This window comes from Brienomyrus brachyistius, chromosome 4, assembly GCF_023856365.1.
Source record: "Brienomyrus brachyistius isolate T26 chromosome 4, BBRACH_0.4, whole genome shotgun sequence".
NCBI classification, from domain to species: domain Eukaryota; kingdom Metazoa; phylum Chordata; class Actinopteri; order Osteoglossiformes; family Mormyridae; genus Brienomyrus; species Brienomyrus brachyistius.
In genome coordinates this window covers 6,068,137-6,094,879 of record NC_064536.1, presented here as the reverse complement: position 1 = coordinate 6,094,879, position 26,743 = coordinate 6,068,137, and the positions used below count along the sequence as shown (strand labels likewise).

The following is a 26,743-nucleotide window of genomic DNA, read 5'->3' as shown; positions in this document are numbered from 1 at the left end:
AGGAGAGCTGTCAATCTGACCGATCGACTGGGCACCGCAGCAACCCTGTGAGTGCACCTGCCACTCATACAGGCAGGGGGATGGGACGCACCCCACCACATTTGTTACTTAGCTGCTTGACATCACCACACAAAGACCAGGGAGGGAGGCACTACGGCTCCACACTTAAATACCATCTCCATCAAAACAATCCACAGCATCTAAGTATATCAATACTGAACACAATATTGTGGTCCAACAGTAAGTTTACTTTACATAAGATTACACCGCACTGTTTCTTATTTTTGTATCAGCAGTGGAAATTAGAATGTGATTATAAATAAAATTAACAAATCATTATATTGAAAAACACATAAGCAAAGTATTCATTTTCTCTGCAGCATTTATACTCACAGTCCATTTAAAAGGGGAAAATTAGATCATAATACTCTTATAATGGATGACAAGAATGGCACAGTGTGCAGAAAGAACAGCTTAAAACCATGTCTCCCCAGCTTCATGGTACCTGCAGCGGATGCTGAACCATCCCAAAAAAATAAACCATCCTAAAAGGGCAAACAGTAAACTGGACAGATCCGATCGGCACATGAGCCTGGCAGGTACCAGGTCATGAGGCGGACAAACTAGGTCGACCTCAGAGAACCCAGGCACTGTACCGAGGCGGCTTCCACATGTCTGGCTGCTTAGCAACACAGCAGGTCACGTGGTGAACCCCCCCCCCCCCCCGATAACGCGTAGCGGCAGGACGATGTAGGGAGGGACTGGGGGCACGCCAGCCAAGCGTTATCATCCAGATTCAGGAGGGTCAATGGAACACGGAAAATGCGTGTGCCTGCAGAGGCATGAATAAAAGATGGGAACGCACGGGGTGATCGGGGCGGGGGGGGGGGGGGGTGGCCTCCTCGCCGTTTCCGGGGAGACGCGCAAACTCGTGAGAGATGCCGCACGCATCCAAAACAATGTCATCGTATTCGCTTACCGCCCACAAGTCATCTGAACATTTTCTTTAAAAAGATGGCATTCTATTGTTTTTCTGACAAGAAATATCCTCTGATTCACCGAAGAAGCCTTCCGCTCCTGTAGTGGACGGGTTATGTAAGAAATAAGCACATAATTAATGCAGAAACATCACAAAACGCGAGAAAAAGCACAAACCAAAGTCTGGAGTAAGTTAATTTCTTTCTGAGATTCAAGTGCCCCTTGGGTATATTAGAGAAATTGAGATATAATGAGCATTAAGGTCGAGCTAATTGCTAATGACCAATGACACGCACGGCTGGGCAGGAGGGGCTGTACTTTACTGGATATAAGCATCAGTAAGTGCAGAATGAGGGAAGGAACAATCACGGCCTCCTAAGCCAGACGGAAAGCCTCCTAAGGGCCCGTCACAGAGCTGCAGGGAGGCACAGGCGTTGGTGTAGAAGCTGGTTAGCAGCCTTTCGCTTTAATCCGGGTACCAGCTTCAATCACTGTGGCTGGTGGGTCTCTCTTTTGGGGTGTATGAGGGGGTTACCACTTGTTTCACAATCATTAGTCTGTCATACTTTAGCGCGCCGTGCAGGCTCCCCCAGGGGACTTGCTGGGGACCTCCGGCCCAGGCGTCTCCAGTTAGCAATGGCAGCAGATCATATGCTGTTTGACTGGGGTTTTTTTTGTAATATAGATCGTGAGGCAGGAGGGAGGGAGGGAGAGAGAGAGAGAGAGAGAATACAAGAGGAAGGGGTGAGGCATGACACTTGCCCAGGTTCCAGCTCCAGTAGGGCCCACGCCGCTGCCCCCCCACGGTGCCACCAGCTGTACAGCGAATTTGCATCCCTCCGACCGAGGCCTAGCAGGCTGCGGGCTCCGTCCTGCGACACGGAGGGAACCTCGCAGGGTTGGCAGGCGACCGCGCTTGTCACCGGCCCAACTGGTAGAGGTGACTCGGACCAACTCACAGCCATCTCTGTGCTTGAGGGGAGGGGGACACACTTGTTTTTTCGTGGTTCGGAACCCCCCCGGAACGAAACACTCAGCCAATTAAGTGTGAATGGGGGGAAAGAAATACCTGCAGAATTTTCAACTTGAACCGGAGTTTTAAAACTACTAAAGCTGAAAATCAACTTTAAGGATATCATGCTTCTTGAGGGAGTAACACATTTTTCATGCTTCATGTGACATTATCTGTCAATGAAGGTTTATGGGACTTAGTACCCAAGCATATCCCAGAAAAATTAGATTAAGCACATCTTTGTCTCATTTGGATCGAACAAAAAACCTACGATTTAGACTACGAATCGATGAGCCAGGGCCACATGATTATTATTATTATCATTATTAAACAGTGATGTTTCCAAATACCGCTGCTTCTGATGTAATAATTCCTTGTGGCTTTTATGTTGGGTACATATAAGCTCAGTAGGTCAGATCCCTGCAAGCTTTAAAATGGATGTATATGTTTTTTTGGGAAGCTGCAAACTCAAAGTATTCAAAACATCATCGAAAACACTGTAATGGAATAAACAAAAGACCAAACTAATAGCGACCAGGAAAGCTAATGGAAGCTAATGGCTTTAATGTCCCTGTGGCTAAAAGGGATAAATAAAAGGTTAGCCATAGCTATGCGCCCTGCCAGACACTCCAGACGAGAGCGACCAACTGTTAAAGTCTCCCTCGCTTAGCGCAGTATTGCGGGTTTTTTCCCCCCGTATTAATGTCCCGCACTGAGATGCAGTTAAAATGCTCCGACAGCTGCTCACTCACGACACGCTGCTCGGTTAGAGCATCCGCGAGCCCACGTCTCCGCCCTAAGCCCAGCGGAGCCCGGCAGCGTATCGCGTTCAATATGGCGGAAGCCCCGCACCTGAGTGGCATCTGCTTTGAATTCCTCACCCGGGCGTCTCGCTGGTGTATTAAACCGCCCTGGCAGGCAGGCGACTCATGAGACTTGAGGCTTCGTATGTGACCGGCGCGGGGGGAGGGAGGCTTTCCGATAATAACTCCGGCCAAGACGAGAGAGGCGGCGAGTCCTCCGCCACTTGTCCCCATTCGCCTTCTCGCGCGCGTTTTCCCGCCTGCACTACGGCATGCTGGGATAGCGGACGGCGATGCCCACGAGGACACACAGGTACCGCTACCGAGGTTACAACCATGACAGCTGACGAGAGCTGACCTGGGCCCCCGTCTAATCTCTCCTGGACAGATGGCCATTATGGCGGAAAGCACCTCTTCCAGTGAAAAAAAGAGAAGTACTTAAAGCTTGTCCAAATGAGGATGGCTTCATCCAAATCCATTGTGCAGTAATAAGCCCTCTGTCCAGATTTAACCCATTGTCATCAAGGGAGCCTCTCGTGGGTCTGCCATCCGTTATTACACCATGTTCAGCTGCACCGATCAGCTCATTTTACACCCAGCAGGTTTTTTACTCTTGCTGTTTAACTGGTATGAGAATTTTTTTTATTATTTTTAATGAAAATTGGTTCTAATGCTCACTGCTTTCCTGACCTTTAAAGTCTGGAAAAAATGGAGAAAACAATACAAGTTTAAGTCTTGGATTTATTTTCAAGGAGTATTTATTGTCAACTCCCCCCTTGACCCAACTGGATTAATCTCATTGCCACAAACAAAAATACGGGAAGTGGTGCCCTTTGAAACCACTTTGGATGGTGGAAATATGGAAGCAGCAGTATCTCACTCTCCACAGCTCACTCATGGTAGTACACAGTCAGCAATGTTTCTGGCTAATCACCTGGAAAGCTAAAATTGGTGTTTTTTTATTGTGATTTTAAGTCTTGTGTTTTTAGATATCCTATTTGCTAGGGTCCATTGATTTTCACAAATGTAAAATATTCCCCATTTGAGGTATAGTGTTTTGTTCAGCATGTAAACATCATAACTTTATATCCATTAATGTGTCATTTTTCTGTTCTGCTTCCCCATTCGAGGTTGGCATGTTCTGTACATTTTTGTATATCTAAAAACTATCAGCATTCTTCATACACTATTTAATTTTGGACATAAGTAGCAAACATCATATTTCTCGGGGACCTGTACGTCTGATGATATTACTGAGTTGAGGAGACATAACCCGTTTTTTGGAATAAAATCAGAAATAGCCAGTAAGGCTGAACAGTAAAGTGTTGCAGGGAAATTCGTGGGAAACTCATGGCAAGAGGAATGAGGCATTAGACAGCCTTTCCCTTTACAAAATGCTGACATTTACTCGACAGAGGAAACCGCTTTGATTTCCGCTCTGTGTTGCATCCCTCAGATCAACAAACTGCTTTAGCCACATTCTTAAATTTTGCCTTCAGTCTTTAGTTTGCACTTAAAAGCTAATTCAAGAGCAAATAACTTTCCCTGTCACCCTGCTGGGAAAACTCATTGCTGTGACATTCTGTTTTACTTATTATCTGAAAAACAATACAAAAATACTAAGAAACTGCTGTCCAGCTACAGCTAATAACCATCAATCGACCGCATATCCAGTTAGGAGATAAGTAAGAAAAGCCAGACCACACGCACACAGTAACAAGAACCAACTTTGGACCACGGGTGGCAAATCAGGGTACTCCTTCAGTATCCATGGCCCTTTAGGAAGCACCTTCACACCCGGGTTCGTGGAGGTTTGGCGGTCCCAACACTAACCCGCAGAACCTGTCCTAATATCTAAATAAAAATCATCTGCAATGTGCCTTACAAAAAGCGAAATGTTGCCATATCTCATCTTCACCCCGTGAGAATCAAAGTGCTTCATTTTCCATCAATCAGATTTAGCCTGGACTTACATCAGGGTCTGCTTTTTACCTTTGAGCCAGGGAGCTGAGTGTAGTTTCCTCAGTAAATAACCTCCTGTCTCATCAACATATTGGGGCAGGGGGTTCTGTATAGCTAGATAATTTCCTCAGCATAAAATATCTGGGAACAAGCACGGAATGGGCTGGAATTATAAATGTATGCACTTGTCTAACATACATAAACATGCACCCAGCAGCCGGCATATGACTCTCCTTCGTCCCATTAAGAGAAGTGAATCCGAGCACACGACCGCAAAGCGATCCAGGGTTACTCAACCCATTACTGAGCGCATAACAAGACCCGCGGCCCACTCTTACCGAGCATGTGGTTCGCGACGTGGACCTGGATGTCCCATTCGCTGTAGAAGACCATCTGACATTTTATGCACTGGTAAGTCTTCTTCTGCAGAGGGACAGAAGTTAAAGATGAAGGGATTGTACCATTTTTACAGAGGGCCAGTAGTGAATGATATGAGACAGGTAGCATATATTCATATGTTTGCATAATGCTACACAGACCACATTTATGGAACGGCAATAGAAATTCAAACAATACTTATGTTGTTGTATTGGAAAACAAAAATTCACACAATGGTGATTGTGACCATTAACTTTCTAAGTAGCCAAAGGTGGGATTACCTCGTCGGTTTGGGAGGGGCTGGCCCTGGGCATGGGGGAAACCTGGGGTGTTCGAGGTGGGCCGCTGTGGTTGTCGCCCCCCACATCCCTGTGGACGGACAGCATGTGGCCCTGAAGCTCTGTCTCCGACTCGAACTTGACGTTGCAGCTTGAGCACCTCGTCTTGACAGGGGTGGCCTTAGCCCTCACCTCACCAGGGCTGAGCCTGTCTGCGTGAGCCAAGGCGGTGGCTTCCTGCTGCTGCTTCCTGCCATTCACAGCCGGGCTGGAGCTCTGACTCCCCACCCCCGTGCAGGCGGAGCACAACCCGTACGGGAGGCCGCTGGTGTCCAGCTTCACCAGATCCTGCTTGAAGCGGAACTCCTTGAGACACGAGGCGCACTTGTAGATCTTCTGCGAGAGCTGGAGTGCACGTCCAGCCGGCTGTACAGCCATGGCGGTGCCAGTCTTCTGCATGTGGAAGGTGCCGTGGATCTTCAGCTCCAGGGTGGACGTCACCGTCTGCATGCAGACCACACAACGGAAGCCCGTCAGGGAGTTCCTCAGGTCCGGGTGCATCTGGCAGTGCTCCAGGAAGTCCTCCTCGCTGTGCAGGGGCATCTTGCATATCCGGCAGCTCCCCGTGTCCAGGCTCTTGCTGTGGGTGACCTTGTGCTCAGTGAGGGTGAGGAGGGATGGGAAGCGCTCGCCGCAGATGGGACACATGTAGTGCTTGACGGGGCCTAAGTGGGTCTGCGTATGTTCCCGGAGCCCCCCCTCAGAAAAGAAAGTCTTAGAGCAGACCGTGCACTTGTGGTTGCCCTTGATCATCTCGGCCTTCCTCTTGACCATGGCGCTCTCACCTGGGCGAATGTTGTGGTCCCGCAGCTGGTGGTTGGCCAGCAGGGAGTCCATGGTGTAAGCAGCGCCACAGATGTCACAGGAATGCATGGGCTCAGAGGTGTCTATATCCTCTTCGCTGCCGTCGTGGCTGTTGTGGATTTCATTGCTGTTGGCCACAATGCCCTGCAGTTCTGCATCATCCTTGGGGGTGGGCTCGGGTCCCACAGAAGCACCATTGGCCCCGCAGTTCTGTGGCTTCGAGTCGAAGATGCAGTGCTTCTCCCGCAGGTGCTTCTCCAGAGGGCCGATGGAGTGGAAGGCCTTGCTGCAGAACATGCAGTTATACTTCTTGCTGTGGGTGGTGATGTGGCACTGGAGTTCCACCTCAGTGCCGAAAGACTCCCGGCAGAAGATGCACTTGTGTACTTTGCCCTGGCTCTCCAGGTGGTTGTGCTTGACGTGCTGCTGCAGATCTGACTCGTGCCGGAAGTCCCAGCTGCAGGAGGTGCAGCGGTACACCTTCCTCTCATTGCTGTGTTTGACAGCCAGATGAAGCTGGACGGAGACCTTGGAGTCAAAAACCTCCTGGCAGAGCGTGCAGCGGAAGAACACAAAAGTGTGCATCTCGAGCAGGTGCTTCTGCAGGTCGTCCACCGTGGTGAACTGCTTGTCGCAGCTTTCACAGATGTAGTAAGTGGAGGTGATCATGAAATGGGTGGTGACATGCTTCAGCAGGGCCTCCTGATTTGGAAACTCTTTGTTGCACTGTGGACAAGTCAGCTCGGGGAGGCTAGTGTCCATGTGCATCTTCAGGTGAGTCTGAAACAAATCCAAACTAGAGTATTTCGCCCCACACTGATTGCAGATAAATTCACTGCTCAAGCGGGATGAGGACCCACTCTGTTTCAAGGAGGACTGGTCCACAGACATGGGGGAGAGTGGACTGAGAGTCAAGTGGGACTTCCTGCCATTATTAATATAGTTAAGTGCTAGGGGAATGTTCTTGTGATTCTCCTTGACGTGCTTGTTCAGCTTCAGAACGGTGTTGAATATGGGTGAGTTGGTGCAATAGGAACATGAGTAAACCTCAACAATGGGATCCTTAGGGGTCCCAGCCAAGGGGGAGTCAAAACGCAGGCTTCCTCCGTCGCAGTGCGTTTGACGGATGTGCTCCTCCAGACTGGCCTCTGTGAGGAAGCCCATGAAGCACTGAGGACAGAAGAAGGCATTGCTCTCTTTCGCCACTGGGCTGGGGAAACCATGCAGGCACCGGATGTGTTCTTGCAGACCGTTGAGGTCGGCGAACACCTCGGGACAGAAGTTGCACTGGAGCGTGGCAGGAGAGAGCAGAGCGTTGGGGTCGTGGGTGCCATGAGCCTGCTTGAGATGCTCATTGAGGTTGTAGAGTGAGGGCAGCACCTCGAGGCAATACTGACAGGTGTGCGCTTGCTCGGGTTTGTCCATGTGCATAGTCTTCAGGTGGATTTGCAGCACGGCCAGGCTAGAAAATGACTGCTTGTTGCAGTGGACGCAGCTGTATGTGACCTTGGATTGCTTGGAGGACAGCCTGGCCATTCCGGCCGCATGCTGGGCAGCTCGTTTCCGCCGCCGGGTTTTGGGCAAGGGCGGTGCAGCATCCACCACGGTGGAGCTGTCGACCGAGAGGTTGGAGTCTGGAGTGGTGCTGGACACGGAGGTGTAGCCCGCCGTGAGCAGCGAGGGGCTGTTGCTGTGGTTACTTGACTCGGGCTGCTGGTGGACGTCCATGTGGCTGTAGAGGTCCTCGACCGTGCGGAAGCGCTCGGCGCAGACAGCACACGCATGGCTCTTCTTGTCACGTGTGTGGGCCTGTTCGATGTGGCCTAGGAGGGCACCCTCATCGGCGAAAAGCTCCTTGCAGTAGATGCAAGGCAGGGCGCCGCTGTCTTGACTTGGTGAGCACTCCGGGTGGCACTCGGCAATGTGTTTCTGCAGGTCCTCAGGGGCATTGAAGCCCTCCTCGCACTGGCTGCACTTCTGGGTCTCCCTTAGTTTCCAGTCGTCCTCGGCGGACAGGCCCTGGCCGCTGTCCTTGGACCGCTCGTGGACCTGCATGTGGCTGTGCAGGGAGCTGGAGGACTGGAAGGCGCGCCGGCACACAGTGCACTTGTGCGGCTTGCCTACAGCGTGCGTCTTCATGTGGATCTTGAGGTGGTCACTGCGGGAGAAAGCGGAGCCGCACTCACGGCAGTGGTACTTCCTGTCACCCGTGTGCAGCTTGACGTGCCGGTCGCGGCTGCGCTTGTGCTTGAACAGGCGGCTGCAGAAGGTGCACTTGAAGGGCAGGCGGTCGCCGTGACTCTGCTCGTGGCGCTTCAGGAAGCTGAGGCGGCTGAACGACTTGTCACAGAACTGGCAGGGGTAGGGCAGCCCACCGCGGCCCTCCTCTTCTCCGAAATCGGCCTCGTCCCCGTGCTCCGGGGATGCCTGGTCTTTGCTGGAAGGTGAAGAGCCAGGCCAAGAGCAGGATGGGTCATCATCTACATCGGCTCCGTCTACGGAAGCGAGAGAAAGAAGAAAGGTTATTGCCAGAAGGACAAGCGGGCACGTAATGGCTTTTGATTAATTCACAAAACTGAAGGTGAAATTAGGCTTTTTAATTTACGAAAAAAAGGTGTTCAAAAATTAACTAGAGGCTGCGGCCATAATTTGCATCATTATTATTGTGCTGAATGCTTTTCAGTGCGGGCTCTGCACGAGTAGGTCCTCACAATAAGGCATTTTCGAGAAAGCCGGAAATCTCCAGCAACATGTAAAATAAGAAAATGAAAATACTCCGACTATAATTAGCCTTGTATGTGGTCATGTAATGACTTGGCCCACTGAGCTTCCGAATGTAGGCTTTTTTGACGTCTCCTCCTATGAGCGGGGGGCCTTGAGATCGGCTCCCTGCGTGTGGCAAATTAGTTCATTTCCATTTTTTAAATTACAACTATTGTTTGCTACTCATTTACGGACAAAAGATTAATTCTCTGCAATTTTCCGCACTAACTTTTATGCATGTTCACTATACGAATCAAAGGTAAAAAATATTACATGACCAAGACTGCCCAATGAACATGTATTCTGTTATAACCAAAAATTTTTTACCAGCTTCAACAGATACACTTGCAAAACAACCAAGTTTAAATAGCCCAGTAGGATGTATCAAACGTACTCAGCTCTCCTGGACAAATCCATGTAGAAAGAATACTGAAACACAATAAAAATAAATTTTACAGATGGCTTTCATGATCACGGAACAGAAAACCCAGATTAAATAGTCTCCATACCGGAATGAGCTATGAAAGTTGCTACCATGGATAAAGTAAATATCAGAAACCTGGACAGACTCGAAACTGATGTCTGTGTTCTTAGAAGAATGCGGCATCGCGGGAATGTAGAGGACTTATAATGTGCCTCCATTTTGATCCAGTCACATCAAAGCCAGTGGCGGGGGAGGGAAACCTTTATCATTAACAGCCCAGGATTTTACAAGGCACACAGGTTACAGATACGATGTAATTAGACGTCTGAGCCAAAGATCACTCTCCTCAAGTTCAAAAGGTTGCGAGCTGCTTCCTCCTCCTCTTCTGAAACCCAAGTGCTCTGAACTTCTCGCAGTAAATAAATCAAGCCCTTCTGCGTGCCAAGACTGAGTATGTTGAAGGAAAACTGAAAAGGTGTGGATTTATTATGCAGACTCGAGGGGGAGGGGGGGGGCGTAAAACTCGAGCAGGAAGAAAAAGCCATTTTCAGGTCTCACTGCTGACATCAGCGGCAGGGTTGGCATTGAAACAGATGCCTGAAGTGCCTTTACGTATCAAGAAAGAAGTACAACATGACAGACATACTAAGAAATTAAAATATAAAACACAATAAAAATATAACGGATTAAAAAGTGGGAGAAAAGCAAACAAAGTCACCTGGCACCAAGAAACGTGAAACCTTTTCCACGCCAAGGAGCCCCCCGTCCGACTGTGTGCCTGCTTTTCACCACATGGACGACACTGAGGCTGTTTCTCAATACCAAGAACACAAAGATTGTGTTGGCAAGAGACGTTTTGCATCCCAAGAACGAACTTAGGGCGCATCGAATCATGGGACTGGGGCAACATCTGGGGATTTTTACCGTCCTCCGTACTTCTGTTGCTGCGTATTGGAATTGTACATCAGCAATGGACGATAGTGGAAATGGGGCACGCAAGAACACAAGTACGGTCAAGTACGCATATTAAGAGACACCGAGACCGACCAGGATGGCCAAATCAGGTCCCCTTGGCACATACCGACATCGGTGTCTATTAGATCGCCTGTCGGAAAATGTAGAAGGTGACTTGAGGGACCCAAGGTGACTCTCACCGCCAAGAAATAAAAAAAAAAAAAAAACTATTTTTAGAGCTTGCAAATGCCATTAGATTTCTACCACTTTAATTAACATTCAACAGTAACTATGACGACAAAAAAAGTTAAACAAGGTACAAGGGCCATTTATAATTAAACGGGCACAAAATAACTAAGACTACTGCTGGTAGGACCACAATCACTGTTAATCACAGATAATAACACTACAATAATAACGGCAGTTATATATGTACATAATCTTGCTGCCCATGTTTGCCTGGGTTTATGCAGACAAGACCCTCACTGAGAAACTGGGAACACAGCGGAAATTTCACACTAAGCTGCCATTACCCCCCCCCATTCCCATTTCTCCACCGCAGCCCACCCGGCCATTTCCAGCAGACACGACAGAACAAGTGTGCGAACGCTGGCAGGATGGGGGGGGCCCCCAGAGAGCACAGCGGAGATAGGAGCTGTCAGGTCCCAGCCTACCCCCCCACCCCTACACCTACCGCCAACTCCCAATCCGGAGCAGCCTGAGTAAATAACAGACGTGCTCCTTCCCTCCGGCCAAGCTGGGGGGGGGTGGGGATGCTTTTATCAGGCCACCGGGTCCTTCCTCGGAACCCACCCCCAGCCGAGAGCACATGACACATCCTAGGAGGAAGGGGGCTTCGTCGCAGAGTCAGACCCTCTCTGCCATCTCCCTCCCACCTACCCCCAGACGAGTGCGACTCAGGATGACCCGGCGCCATCCCCCGAGCGGGGGGGGGGGGGGTGTCACAGCTGGTGCCAAACTGTTTAAAAAACGACAGCGAGTCTGTTCACAAATAAGCATGTGGGTCAGGACTTCAGGCCCGGAAAAGCCCGATCATACTGGGGAGGCTCCTTAACCCTTTAACGTCCAGCTCCTTCAAAAACCATTTAACATATGACACAAAATAAGAGAGTAACATTATTCACATCATCTCATCAAGTCCGCCGGGGGCATGGTGGGTGGGAAGGGTCCAGGGTTCAAATCCCACCCCAGCTCTGTATGTGAGGATTTTGCATGATCGTAGCAAGTGTTTTTGGGGGGTGGCTTAGAGGGCTAAACCTCTGCGCTGGTGATCAGAAGGTTACCGGTTTGAGCCCCGACCTCAGCAGAATGCTTCCATACCCACGGGCCCTTAACCCCCAGATCCATGCTGGTCGACCCTGTGTTGTGACCCCCCCAAGCTTGCTTTCACCTCTATATGTGTCTGTGTGTCTCATGGAAAACAAGGTGGGGTAGGCAAGGAGATGCATTCCAGTGTACCTTGAATTCATTTTATCTGTGTTTACCACAGTGCAGAATAGAATAAATGTTATGTAAGGGAAAGTCACTGGACATTTTAGCGGAAAATTAAGGCAGTGTTTCTCAATCTGGCCCTCAGAGACCCCCCCCCCCAGACGGTCCATGGTTTTGCTCCCTCCCAGCTCCCTGCCAGACAGTCCACATTTTTGCTCCCTCCCAGCTCCCTGCCAGACAGTCCACATTTTTGCTGCATCTCTGCTCTCCACCGGGAACTGGGAGGGAGCAAAAACATGGACTGTCTGGGGGTCCCCGAGGACCTGGTTGAGAAACACTGAATTAAGGAAATACATATAAGCTACGCGAAGCTATGCTACCCTGCCTTCCAGATGGTTCCTCACGCATGAAAATTACCCACAGGAACAACAGAAGAAAATTTGGGGGGGGGGGTCGGCACAGACAAGACTGATTTAATCAAATCGGTACACCCGGAGTGGGATCGCGCTAACCGCTGGCCCCGGCCCTTTAATTGAAAGCGCCGTGGGACGTAGCAGGCGACAAAACCAGGGGTTTGGGCTGCTGTGAACGACAGGTGCAGCTACGCCTCCCCCCGCCCCACCCTACGAATTTAATACCCATTTGAGTTTGCAACGAGATCCACAGTGACGGCACGTAAATAAATTAAATCGCATGGCGTACCCTCTCAAAAGATCTCCGATATGCATGCTAAATCCACATCGTCATCAGATCGTAAACACTTCGGTCCGCTGTCCGCAGCGCGTGAGTCAGTGATCTGCGATGGACTGGAATATTGTCCAGGGTGTCCCCGGTGCCATGTACTGTGATTCCTGGGCTCACTGCAAGCTCACTGGATGGATGAATGAATCATAAAACTGTGCTAACACTTAATCCACACTGGATTACATCAGACTACATTCAACATCTAGTCACTGCACAGATAACAAAATGCAGGTTGGCATCTAATCCCAAAGTGAAAAATAGTGCAAAAGTACTAGAAACAGCTGTACATTATTCATGTCTGTGTGAATCCTTACAAAACGTACATCTTTATAGTGGTATACATGGTGTGGTATAAATGATGGGTATAAGATGAATGAACGTTCCGTACAGTGTATAGAAATGGAATATCTAAAGAAAGTCCGGTAGCCGGCGGCATTGGTGCACTCCCTGCCCCCCCCTCACATTATGGATAACATGGTACAGGCCACGAGCCAGGGAGAGAGAGACGGCCGCTCCTCTGTCCGAGCAGCTGCCGGGCGGTGGGGTGGCGTCAGTCACCGTGGCATCCCCGGCAACACATCTCCCAGCATCCCCCACACCGGCAGCGCCCACGCGGGCGCCTGCGGCTCCGGACAGCTGCCGCAGCTGACCGCCAGGCCGGGGTGTGAAACGTCCAAATTAAGACGTGCCACGTCAAGGTTGTTGCCGCACAGAATGTGCGGCGGCAAACGACCTTGGCGGCGGATCGACGGAAGCCGTCAGCTTTGCCGTCTGAGGTCCTAGACGGCTTCCTTACTCCCGCTGAGAGAGCGCCGATCGTTGCCACTGCTGCTTGCCAGTGTCTTTTGGGTACTCTGTGTGCGCTAGAGTCAACTCCAGCTTCAGGGAGCCCCCGCGAGAGGCGGTCTGTAACAAGTAACACAGCCCGGAGTTGCCAACATGCAGGGGGAACCCTGCATGCCGAAGTCTCACCAAAAAATATCGACGGGAGTTTTCCAGTCATCTTACACAAATCCAAAGCTCCCAAGCCTTGGACTTAATGTTGCTTGACGCTGTCAAGCTCGTCTGGGCTGCCTGTCCTGTATGCCAGTCCTGGAAGTCGAGTTTCCCTCCTCCGAACACATCAATAACACAATATCGAACAGGCGAGGGGGCCCGTCGCACGGGAAGAGCGACACGAAATGTCAGAGTTCACCGTAAACCGGACGTGACCCAAATCAGAGAGCAAGTCATGCTTTTGGAGTGCAGGCACTCGCGGTGGCATTACAACGTTCATGAATGTGTTGCTGCAGAACAAAAAGAGAGAGACAGGGGGCGCTGTTAAGAAACCAGAGAACGACGCGTGGGTCACATGACCTGCCCTTGTCGTCCTTCATAGTGCCTCCATCACCATTGTATGCCCAAGATGGCCACACCCCCACCCCCACCCCCATGAATGTCATACACACATGCACAGCATCAGTATGTCACTTCCAGATACAACAGAAACTTCTGGCAAATTACAAAAATGCCCTGGAAAACGTTAAACATCAGTGATTCTTTTTACACTAATGATTTTCTGTAACTGAAAACACGCGATTTGTCAATTTAACACTAGCACATAAACAGTATTAGTCCTGAGCTCCATGACATTGCTTCCACTGTTTTTACACCACAAGTTCATAAAAACGTCAGGCAGTGGTAACCAAAGGAAAGATCCCGAACTTCATCCAAGCCGATATGCCACTGGGCATTAAACACATCTGGACTGCGTGCCATGTCCATTGCCAGTTTAATATCCTTGACATTTCTGATGGGGGGGGGGGGGGGGCGACGGCAGACTCTTCACAGGCAGTTGACCAGGTCAGACATAAGCGCGCAAACAGGACGGCCCCACAGGACGGGGGGGGGGAACTTGGCTAGCTGCACGCCCCCTGGGGACTACTGGGAGAGAGCACTGTGTCCTCCAGCAAAAGCCAGAGGGGCCCTCCGCCCCCAATCCAAAGTTCGCTCTGGACCACATGGGGGGCTGCTGACGAAATCCAGCTGGTGCAATCCGGGCCCGCTACGGGTCTGGCCACACTTCTCACAGACACGTTTATTACAGACGATATCTACTGACGTTACGAGAGAACTATTCACGTTTTTAATGTCCTAATTTTTGACTACAAAAATTGCCGAAGCAGTGCCGTTTCAGGATTAGTGGCACATTTTTTTAGGAGGAACGTGAGGACAAGCAGAGCAAGACGGCAACAGCAATGTGTGCGGCAATGTGACGTTAGCATCCTGTGTACCTCAAGACGCTAAAGCTAGCAAACCAGCATTGTGATGATTAGCCGAAGACGCTAAAACTAGCACTATGAAACAGAGCTGGAGATGCTAATGCTAGAGTACGAACCTCCTTGAAGCACAGATGAAGACATTAACACACCTTGCACTAGATCCTGACCTACCGCCCTCATGAATCATGTTTTGTTCGCCATGAAAATGATAGCATCTGCTCTCCCATAGGGCCGCCTTGCTACTCCTGGAGGAGAGTGGGTGGTGAACTTCTAAGCAGCTGCCCGAGTAACAACACCCCTGTCTGAAACGTCAAGGCGCGCGATCCACGTCGGCCTCGATCCCTGACACCTGGCTGAGATGGATCAGCGACTCGGCTGTATTCATAAATAATTGGGGGGGGGGGTGGGGGGAATGCTATGCGTGGACTCAAGCTACCCCATGCCGCCTGAACTGCATGCCATAACCTTCATCTGCCAGGCAGCTGCCTGAAGGCCCTCGCGGTCATTAGTCACTGTTCTAATGCAGGCCAGATGAGCAAACATCTTCATCCATGCTCCACGTCCACCCCCCCCCCCACCCCCACCAAGGCTACCTCCTGCTGCCAGAACCTCCAGATTCTGCAAGAATCACACAGCCTGTTTGCACTGGATTGCGGGCTGGGATCTTCTAGATAACTCGAAGGAAGTCCAGTAGAAACGGCACACAAAGAAAGACAGGAAGAAAAAAAAAAAAAGCTAGATCGGTAAACGAATGAATGAAACACGTAAAGGTATGAATGAAGGAATCTCATCCATTTTGAGGTGAACACCTTTCATTAGCGGCACCGGATGAGGAAAGATGCGGCCGGGTATTATCAAGAGGACAAGAAACGACAGACCGTTCTGCACATCTATAAATAAAAGGCCTGCTTCTTTCCCCTTGTTATTTCATGTTTGGCCAGAATTCCTGTTCATGGCGGCTTGGTAACTATTTACTTAGCTACCGATACTCACCATCTGGGATATTATTTTTGCCCCAGCTCAGGGGACAGACCAAATATCAATTCTGAATCACATCCAAGAATGCATAATAAACCTGTGCCCATTCTGAATTTGTAAAACGCACACAGCCACACCTAGAAGATTCCATCATTTTTCCTATTCCTATTACGGGCTCTTCATCTTTTCCCTGAGAGCAGTTTCTTTTCTGTCTCTTTTCACCCTGTTTTTATCGTGCACGATGAAGAATCGCCACAGAATTCGTTTGTTCGAGTGTGCTGCTTTCGTTCGCTAAACTTGCTGAGGAATGGTGAAAAGGGCTGAGGAAATGCCCACAGAAATCAGGGGGACAGTGGATGCCCGTGAAACAGGTGGTTGAGCAGAATTACAGGAATAAGCCTTTAAGTCGGCATTCGAATACCGTAATGGAAAATCCAAGGGGTGGGAAAAAAAAAAAAACACAGTTGAAATAAATATTTGCGTAGAAGACAAATATTTGTATGGAAGATGGATGGGTAGGTTTGTACAGCTCGAGTAGATGATTCCCCATAGTTTTACAAAAAATAAAAATATTTCTGACAGCTACACAACCTAAGACTCTTTAGTGCTGGAGATTCTGAAGATCGTGAGGAGCTTTTTATAAACATCTAAACAAAAGCAACTTCGCCCCCAATGACACTAACTGCTTTGAGTTGTGTCGTGCGTCTTCCTCTAAAAACAGATCAATCCGGCGTAACGCGTAGGACGTGTGAACGTGAACTTTTAAAGTGAAGGAGCGGTGATTGAGGTCCCAGGAACGACGTGCTGTGCACCCTTTACCCAGCAACATTCCCGTTTACACAGATGGATACCGCTACAGAATGCTCATTTAACTAAATACATCCAATTTACTTAAACCCCCATCCAGTTGGGCATTATGATGAGGGATTCCATTGGTTTCATAGCCTCCTTAATTAGTCAACGTTAAACCAAAGTCATGGTGCTCAAAGGCCATGATGGGATTACCTTTCTAAACTGCGAGAATAACAACAGCAGAGGTTTGCCATGATCCTCTCTGAAGACGTGCCTCCAGTCACGTCAGTGGGGGAGGGTTTTGCACCGGTCGAGGATTTTTCCTACAGCTGGCAACCTGTTCGGTCTTTACAGCTCTCCACACGGTCTGGGGCATCATCAGAGGATGCCAGGAGATTAATGAGGCTCTATTTGTTTGCTTCTTCTAGGGAGAAAAAAAAAAAAAAAAAAAAACTGTAGAGCGGGTGCTATTGCTCCTTCCCACCTGCAGGAGGCGACAGATAGGGGGAAAATAAATTCTGCAGGCAGGCAGCCAGGGTTGGCAGCCGACACAGAGGTACAGCTTCGTCCCTGGAGTTATTAGCTAAACATGAGGCCTGGCACAAGCCTCCCCTGCAGGTGAGCCAGTCAGAGGCGGCTCAAGCTGCCTCTCCGGATTGCCCCCGTGTCTTATAGCACAGCGAAAATATTCTCAGCACGCTGCCATTTTCGCCACACAAAACTAGAAGCCTTGCTCTCCGGGCAGCGGCAAGCCTGCTACGGAACGTCGCTCTGGACGGAGTGTGCGTGCGCACGTCTGCCCGCCCACGCATTCCGCGGACGTTAAGTCAAGACGAGAGCACGGGGTTAGAGAGGTCTTCATTAGCATGCTCGGCGCAGAGCGCTGCTGTGTACCGACGCGCTCGGGTAGGCCTCAGATAACCTTTATTCTTTGGGGTTTAATTATAGCCGCCTCGTCCACTGTTTCCTTTCAAAAGAACACATTTCTTAGTCTCACGGAGAAAGGAAAAAAATCCCCAGTTTTCTCTGCGGTTGTCTTGTTTACCCTTACAGCAGTATGAATGCACCCCAGCAGCAAGGGAAACTATGCAAATATGCACATTTTTTTCCCCTCTTTAAAATAAAAACACAAACATCTATGACTAGTGTTTCTCAACCCTGATGCTAACCTTGGCAAGTTCTGGAGGTCGGGTTTGTAAGTAATGATTATAAAGCGTTAAAACTTTGTTATTAGTCCGTAATTATTATAATTGATTAATTAAATTCCTCGTTACTTAATTATCCGATTAATTAGCGACTACTCAATATGCATAACCCCTGGGCAATGAAAGTGCTGAATGTTTGATAAACCATGATTAAGTCGATGACTAACTGTACTACAGTGTTGGAGGAAATAACCCAAACGAAATTGTATTATATTTTCTTTTATGATAACCATACCTCACAAAAAAAAAAAAAAAAAAACTTAATAATCATATGCACATTGAAAAAACTGTTTTGGTGAACTATGTCTTCCCCAACAAAAGTTGACAATTGCAAGAATTAAACTGTGAAAATAATCCAAATAACATTTGTACAAGAATAAGGCAGTTTATTTACTAAAATTGGCCAGCAGGGGGTCGTGTCTTTGTCTGACGTTAGCCGACAGCGCTTGTAAGTATGCAAGTCAGACTAAGAGGATTTGAGAGAAAATTTTAGTGCGGCGAATCGGTAATTAAATACGAGAAGAGCCACAAAAAAGTAAAGCGACGTCGAATGACAAAACCAAACAAAACCCACTAGAGAGAAGTGAGCAGGAGAGAGAGAGAGAAAGAGAGAGAAAGAGGGAAGTCAAATCCGCAAGGAAATAACTGAGAGACGCATTTGAGACATCAGAGCACGGTGGGGGGGTATTTGCTTAGCTGTCTTCTAGGTGCTTCTGAAACTTTAATAAAGTAGATCCCTTCATCTGTTTCTGGGGGGGAGGGAGGCTGATTTATTTATTATTTTTCTGCACCAGAGGAGTAAGCTAAGCGAAATCAGTAGCTACAGGGGAAAACGAGCAGGAGAAGAGGGGGGACTGCAGCCCGTCCCTCGCCAGGCCCTTTATTTCGGGAGTGCGTTAAGCTCGCTCCCCGTGGAACCATTCGCCTCTTCCTGGTGTGGATAAAACTCTCCCCGGAGACCCCGGTAATTTCCAGCTCCTCCGAATTCAGGTATTAGTAAAGGGCACATTGGGAGGCGGCACAGTGCAGCTCCACATTTTCAGGCGTTCCGAAGGGATTCCCCCTAGTGGGTCTGAGTTCAAATTTCTGAAATGCAGGCATTGTAAAAAGGTGCCCGGGGGGAACGGCAAGCAATAGAAATCTGGTGAATTCAAAGCATTTCCCGAGCCCTGGCAGAGCCACCCCCCCCACCCCTGCCCCCCCCCCCCCCCCCAGCTCCCACTGGAGGCTTTTTACAAAACATGTGTTGCTGACATGCTGACAGATTGCGCGGCGGAGTGCTCGCGCATCCGGAGGAGCCACCGTTTAGGGGGGCAGTGCTTTCGCCTTCATCTTCTACCTTGAGCTCTATGTTTTATACATCAACCTGAGGACGCGCCGAGAGTGGCGGGGGGGGGCGGGGGGGGGGGCAGGGAGGGACGAGCGACGGCATCACCGCAGCGTCACACGAAGGGAAGGGAAGGCTTAGTGCTCGACGGAAGAGTCGGATTGGGAGGCCAGTAAGCAAAAAAAGAAGTGGCCTTGAAGTTTTATAGGGGGGGGAGGGGCGGCATTAGTCACGTTGATCTCTGTAGCTTGGTGGCTGGTGCAGCACAAACGTTTGGAAAGAGGGACGATAATGGATTCATGGTGGCTGTGACCTGGGGCTATGGGGGACGCTATCGGGGGGGGCGAAGCATCTGGAGGTAAAAAATACACACAGATATACCGAGAGGCTACGGAGAGAGAGGGACCAAGAGAGGCGGATGGAGGGATGATGGAAGGAAGGGGTAGGAAGAGGGGATGGGAGGAGCTGTACAGGCAGCAGGGTCAGGGTGAGGGAAGCTCTGCCGCCACAGCTGAGGGGGGGGACATGGGGTCACCCCAGCCCCAAGCAGGACATCGCCCCCTGCTGGACGCGCGGCCGCACCCCAACATTCCAGTCGCAAACCCCTCAAACGTCCCACATTCCAGCTGCATCCAAGAGGGAAGCAGTTCAGTTTTTTGGGGATTTCATACAAACTATCAAATTAAGACAAAACCACGGGCAAGATTTTTTTGCAATGTATATATTGGCCTTATATGGGCTGGCCCCCCATCCTGGGTTGCTCCACGCCTCGTGCCCATACCTTCCGGGATAGGCTCTGGACCCCCCGTGACCCAGAAGGATAAGCGGGTTGGAAAATGGGTGGATGGATATTGGCTTTATGCTCTTTTTTTTTCTTGCCATGCAAACTCAACCACCAGTTACCCGAAACTACAGTTTCAGAAATTATTACTATATTATCTGCAAAATCCCACTGAAAAGCATTAGAAAAACAGGCCGTTAAACAGGCGTGTTCATAGTGAATTGGCGCACTGGCAATATGATTGTTCTTCCTTACGTACGGTATAAGGTCTTAACACACACATCTGACGCCCATCACCAAAACACTCATCCACACTGAAGGGGCACGACTAGGAAGAGGCGGCTTGCATTTCACCTGTGCGGAAAAAAGGAGAGAGAAAAAACATCAGGGGAAAAATCGATGGGCTTTAAGAGGAGATTTAATGCCGGGAGATCAGCTGAGGAAGCCGTCTTCAGGACTCAGCGACTCCAGATCAAAGATGTCAAATAAACAAGCAAAAAATTATAGAAAACCAAAGGACACACGAACAGTGTGAATCGGGTCATGCTGGGGAAATCCAGTGGCGTACTAAAATATGAAGTTTCGACGTTTTTAATCTGAAGGGAAAGTGATCTGTTTGCTCTCCTCCCCAGCTGTGCACAATTCCCACAGTGCACTGGGAGAGGGCCTTTCGTGCACGCGGTGGCACTACACTACACAAACCAGGCCTATGGGCCAGCCTCCCCCGCCTTCCACACGGGACGGGACGGTGTTTAAGCAGCATGCGCAGTCATGCAGGACTGAGTGTGCGAGGGCTGGGAAGGGGGTGCTTGGTCCACTGGGAGGAAGCTAATGCTCGTACTGGGCCTGCCTCGTCGACTGTCCTCGTTCTTTACCCGAAACGTTCTATGGCGCAGTTGCCCCTTGCGTTCCAGATCCAATGGGTATGTCTGTGACAAACCCCGCCCACACACGACTTCTCCACCAATCAGCTGACCGGCCCCCGGCTCACATTGACACTCACTCACTCATCAGGGCGCTGGTTCCTCTCTAAACACAAGGGGGACGACAGGGACCTCAGGTGACACAGGCGTCATGGCAACGTCACGCGGAGGGGCTATTGGGTCCATCTGTCCTGTCAAGCTGTAGTCACCGCAAACTCAGATAACTTAGATCAGTTTTTTTCACCCCGGTCCTCAGAAACCCGCAGAAGGTTCCCATTTTTGCTTCCTCCTAGCTCCCTGCCAGACAATCGTACAAGACATTGGGAGGAAGGAAAAACATGGACCATCTGTGGCTCCCCGAAGACTGGTTTGAGACACTGACTTAGATAAGCCATTTCTGGTGAAATCCATTTCCTTCTCAGGAACTGACCCCGGAGACGGTTCACCCTTTCCGAGATGTGACCTCTGACCTCAGCTGCCAGGATTCACACCAAATATAACTACGAGGAAATTTAGGGGGTCTTGAAATGAAACATACGTACAGAGGATGGCTTTAACATGTACAGCTAAGCAGGCAAGTATATGCTGATACTGAAATACAGCTTTTTATAAATTCCACTGAATTAGGTAGACTTTATGTATTTTCATAATATATACATACGGACACACATTTTGCACATATAATTGTGCTTTCAAAACTGCATCAGGACATTTTATATGACTTAGTTTGAGCTTCGTGCATAAATGGGGCTCCTATATGAAAAAGCTCCTTTAGGAAGCTAAAGGACACCCCTCCCCCCATGCATTACACACCTTGGGGATTCTCTGTACGCATGGTCCAGTGTCCTGGGACAATCAAGTATCCCCATAGGGCTACCAAAATGAAACAACACACTGCCCAGCTGGCTATCCCATAGGGCTACCAAAATGAAGCAACACACTGCCCAACTGGCTAACCCATAGGGCTACCAAAATGAAACAACACACTGCCCAACTGGCTATCCCATAGGGCTACCAAAATGAAACAACACACTGCCCAGCTGGCTATCCCATAGGGCTACCAAAATGAAACAACACACTGACCAAATGGCTAACCCATAGGGCTACCAAAATGAAACAACACACTGCCCAGCTGGCTATCCCATAGGGCTACCAAAATGAAACAACACACTGACCAACGGGCTATCCCATAGGGCTACCAAAATGAAACAACACACTGCCCAGCTGGCTATCCCATAGGGCTACCAAAATGAAACAACACACTGCCCAGCTGGCTATCCCATAGGGCTACCAAAATTAAACAACACACTGCCCAGCTGGCTATCCCATAGGGCTACCAAAATGAAACAACACACTGCCCAACGGGCTATCCCATAGGGCTACCAAAATGAAACAACACACTGACCAACTGGCTATCCCATAGGGCTACCAAAATGAAACAACACACTGACCAAATGGCTAACCCATAGGGCTACCAAAATGAAACAACACACTGCCCAGCTGGCTATCCCATAGGGCTACCAAAATGAAACAACACACTGACCAACTGGCTAACCCATAGGGCTACCAAAATGAAACAACACACTGACCAACTGGCTATCAGAAAATGTCCCCTAAGTAAAGTTCAAATTCCCTCCTTTACTCGCCCTTTCTGCTCTTTTCATTTGCAATTTGGAGGAAAAAAATTTCCCACCAAGCTGTTGATCATGATGATGGTCTCTTCGCTAGAAAGTGTACACCTAAAGCCTTGATATATAGAAAGGTTTAATTATTGTGCAATCACCGTGCGATGCCATCTTGCTGCGTTGTCGGTAGAGTACTCCGAGTGCGTTAAAGCAAGTAAATTCAAGTGCGGTTTTATTGTCATACCAGTCATATTCAGTACACTGCACATAGTAACATGAAAAAATGCTATATAAAGCAAATTGAAAGCAAACTGTAAAAAGAGAAAACTGATATTACTGGATGGGACCCAGACACATTGAAAACAAAATGTGAGCCGTCCACTTTCATTTTCCAGAATATCGTTAATTGCCTGGATTTTCAAACATCACTGGTAGCAAAGAAGCAACTGTAGCAAAAGAAAGCGAGTAAAAATCTGGAGGTTTAATTTATTTCTAGCTAGGTAGGAAAACCGTGGGAAAATATATAGATGAAATTTTTCAGTGCATTCACAATAGGTATAAGTATAAATCTCACACTTATTGTTCATCTTTTATATTATCGTTATATTATTATGTGTTATTGTATTATATGTTATCATGTTATGGTAGCATTAAGCAATTACGTCGGTCTGTGCTGTCATGTTAGCATTGCAGTGCTGTGCCTGTTGTCATTGTTATTAGAACAATTCTGGTTTGAATATGTTTGAAAATGAATGTGTTTTAAAGGCAAATTCTTGCTCAATTTATCTTATCACTGCATGAGCGGCTGCTTTCCTCTCTCGATGTCTGTGATGCTGATAGACTGCTGTGTGTGCTGGTGTGTTAATGTTGCCTCTGTCCTATATAATGGCCAGTTTGCATAACACAAAACGATAAGAATAGCCTTTAGAATACGTTTGCGCGTTGAATTTTTAAATGTTTTTTTGTCTTTTAAATTGCTTTCGAGTATATACACACACATTATTATTTTTTTTATTTGGGCCAGTCAAAATTCAATTCGTGCTACCAAAATCAAAAACAACACTTACCTGAAGGGCTACGAGGGATTGACAAATTTTGCGAGCCCTGGTACAGGCCACCGAGGCCTGTCTCACACTTATGTCTGTGTCACCCGCTATTAAGCAGCCACCTTCCGGACGTCACAGGTACAATGACTCTGAAGAGTAGCAGCAGTATCTGTGGGCGTGCATGAATTTATTACGGAAATAAAACCGAAGTCCCGCTACGCCTCTGCAAAATTCCCGTTAAAACGTGACGGAACATTCGACAGCATACGTTCCGGAAATACGTCCAGTAATGCACTGCACGCTCCCATCAGGCCATTACGTCAAAAAATAATAATAATAAAAATATGCAGGTTTCTAATGAAACGTCTCCCTACATCCGTTGTTGGGGCCTGAATCATCGCTAAAAACCCCACAGAGACAAATAAATAAAGACCAACAGCACACTCGACAAAGGCTCTTTTTACTACGTACAACAAGCCAATTTAACAAGCCGTTTCGGGGTTGGGGGAAGAATCTGCATGCAATTCAAATATTTTCACTGTCCTCATACATAAACACTAGATAAATACAAATGTGTGTGTGTCTGTGTGTGTGTCTGTGTGTGTGTGTGTTTTCTTTTAAATACGCTTTGGTCCCCAACAGAGTCACTCTCTCCTCGCTCTGCATTTCAATGAAAATGAAGCGGATGGGGGGTGAGGGGCTCTGTAGAAAACTCCCCAAATACAAGAGGAGGAGGAGGAGGAGGTGACAGGCTGCCTGACGCTCCAGGGGACGTGACATTTGGAAAGTTTTTAATAAGCTGGATCCGGCAGCGGGATTCATAACGCAGGCCTCGGATGGCTTTGGAATTTGGTGACATCACGAGCAAAAGCCACGTTTCATATGTGCTGGGCACCCAAAAACAGCCAGGCTACACCTCAGTCTGGTCCTTCTGAGATCTCCGTCGGGGTCAGGAGTGAGAAATTCATGGTAGAGGTTAACTGTGTTGCCTGCAAACGGCTGCGTTGCATCTAACTTACATGCGGGAGGCGGGATGGAGTGCGGCGTAGCCACCACGCCGCCGGTCCCTCCTCTTCTCTGTGTGAAGATCGGCGCCCGCAAGATCTGCGTCAAAGCGCGTTTGTCTGGTGCCAATCACCGAGGATCCCCTGAGGGCGCGGCGCGTGTTTACATCAAACTACGGGGGCAAAATGAAGAGGCAGGGGGAGCGGATGACTAGCAGCGTGCTACGCGGACTCAACGGCAGACGTCAGTGGCCTCCTCTGCGTGACTGGGGGATGCTGGGAAACGACAGGACTCGATAAATGGTGCACTTGGCGGGGGGGGGGGGGGTGATGTCCTCAAGGTTTCTCCTCCTCATCCTCCATGGGTTATAGCAAAAGTTATGCTCTTTGAGGCTACTCTTAGAAAAGCCAAGACGTTGCCTGTGAGATTATTGTGATTTTGTATCTGCAAAATACTCAAAGCTTTTCTTAGACTGCATGATGACACACTTTATTTTTGGTTCCTAGAGAGGGCATCTGTGGTCAGTGTGGGGGCGGGCGGGGGGGCGGGGGGGGGGGGGGGGGTGAGGTGGTGGAGGGACAAGGCAGAGGGAGGCCGGCTTCACTGTTCAGCCAAGTGGGCACTGCTAAAATTCAACACGCGCTTTCACCTCGCAAATAATGGAGGCAGAACTCCAACCTACAGGAACGAGAGCAGCCAGGATGTAACACAGACGGGTATAGCGATGCCTGAAGAGGTTCTTACAGCACCTCACAGCAGGAGGGCTGACACACAGGGAATCAGCAAAAACAGTACAAATGGGGCGCATCTGAAATCACATACTAATACAGAATGCATTGAATTTTGCTTGGAAGCCTACTACTCGGCTGATAATGTAGTACATACTATATTTATGCATGCATGAGAACAGTATGCATGAACTGGGACATACTGCGATCGCCATCTTGCATTTTACCTGACCTGAATGATGATGTAGCTTGACCCCACAAAAAAATACTTAAATTTGCATAGAGACGACAATTTCTCCTGCATCTTCACACAAATTCCTGAGCAAGCGACGTTCTTCATGTCTGGTTGCAGCTCCAACCTTGTGGGACAGCATAGCATCCATTGGTTGCACATTTCGGAAGTTCGTTGAAAGTAGCATGTCATCTGAGTAACGTTCACCTACTGTCTTATCCATACTGAGGATTCGGACATACTGTTCTCTTTGCATACTACATTTTACCTACTACCTAGCAAACAAGTATGCAATTTCAGACACGCCCATAGGTCTACATGCTTCCCTTTGCCACAGTGAGTCACATCGAGCCTGGAGGCTACCCCGGGAAGCGCGGAGCACAGCCCGGACCGGAAGCCAGTCTTGCTCGATCCCTCTTGCTCGCAAATACGATTTCGGAATGCCAATTCGCCTGATTTGTGTGGTGGGAGGAAACTGGAGTATCCAGTGAAAACCGGCACGAAGATGGGAACGACTCCACAGGCAGAATCAGGGCAGGAATCAAACCCACAACCCTCGAAGTGTGATGCCAGACGGGACACTTCCCTCTGCCTGTTCATTATATCATAATTCCGCCTATTTAGAATCCCTGCGCTCCTTGACGTTTTTATAACGAACCTCCAATATTTTATAATGGGGCACGTATGTCTAAACACACATATCACAGCAGACTGAAGCGCTCAATGTGGAGAAATAAAAAAGATCTGCGGCCTGTACGGTCGGATGGATGTGCACAGAAGTTTATCAGCAGGGAGGTGCTGATTGAAAAGCACCCCAGGGATCATCGGCGAGTCTTTGCCGGAGGAAGAAAGCTATCTGGTCACCGCAGGGCTGCTGGACCTCCTATCTGCTGCCATAGATGGACACGGCTTCAGCCGCCAACCCCCAACCCCCGTCACAGAATCATGGGACATCAGACTCTGACGCCTGATGTGAAGTGTTCTGGGAAGGGATCCTCAGGCTGTTTACGATTTCATTCCCAGCCCTTGTCAATGGACGCCGTCACGCTCACGATCTCAGCGAATCACATTTAGTGCTTGTAAATGGTACCTAATATAACAAAACACCATGAATAATTCCATTGATTTTCTTTTTCCCAAATTCATCCTGAATTCATCAATACAAGTATCCACGTGCTTAAATTACATCAGATCTGCCATATGAGTTCAAAAAAATAAGATATTTCTG

The 26,743-nt window shown here is 48.9% G+C and overlaps 1 protein-coding gene across 1 annotated transcript in view; it reads right to left on the bottom strand.

Moving 5' to 3' along the window:
- Window positions 1–26,743, bottom strand: part of LOC125739792 (zinc finger protein 521-like) — an 82,382-nt gene that overhangs the window by 35,214 nt on the left and 20,425 nt on the right. The window contains 2 exon segments of the mRNA XM_049010246.1: window positions 5,094–5,178; window positions 5,415–8,770. Of these exon segments, the coding sequence (XP_048866203.1) occupies window positions 5,094–5,178; window positions 5,415–8,770 (3,441 nt within the window).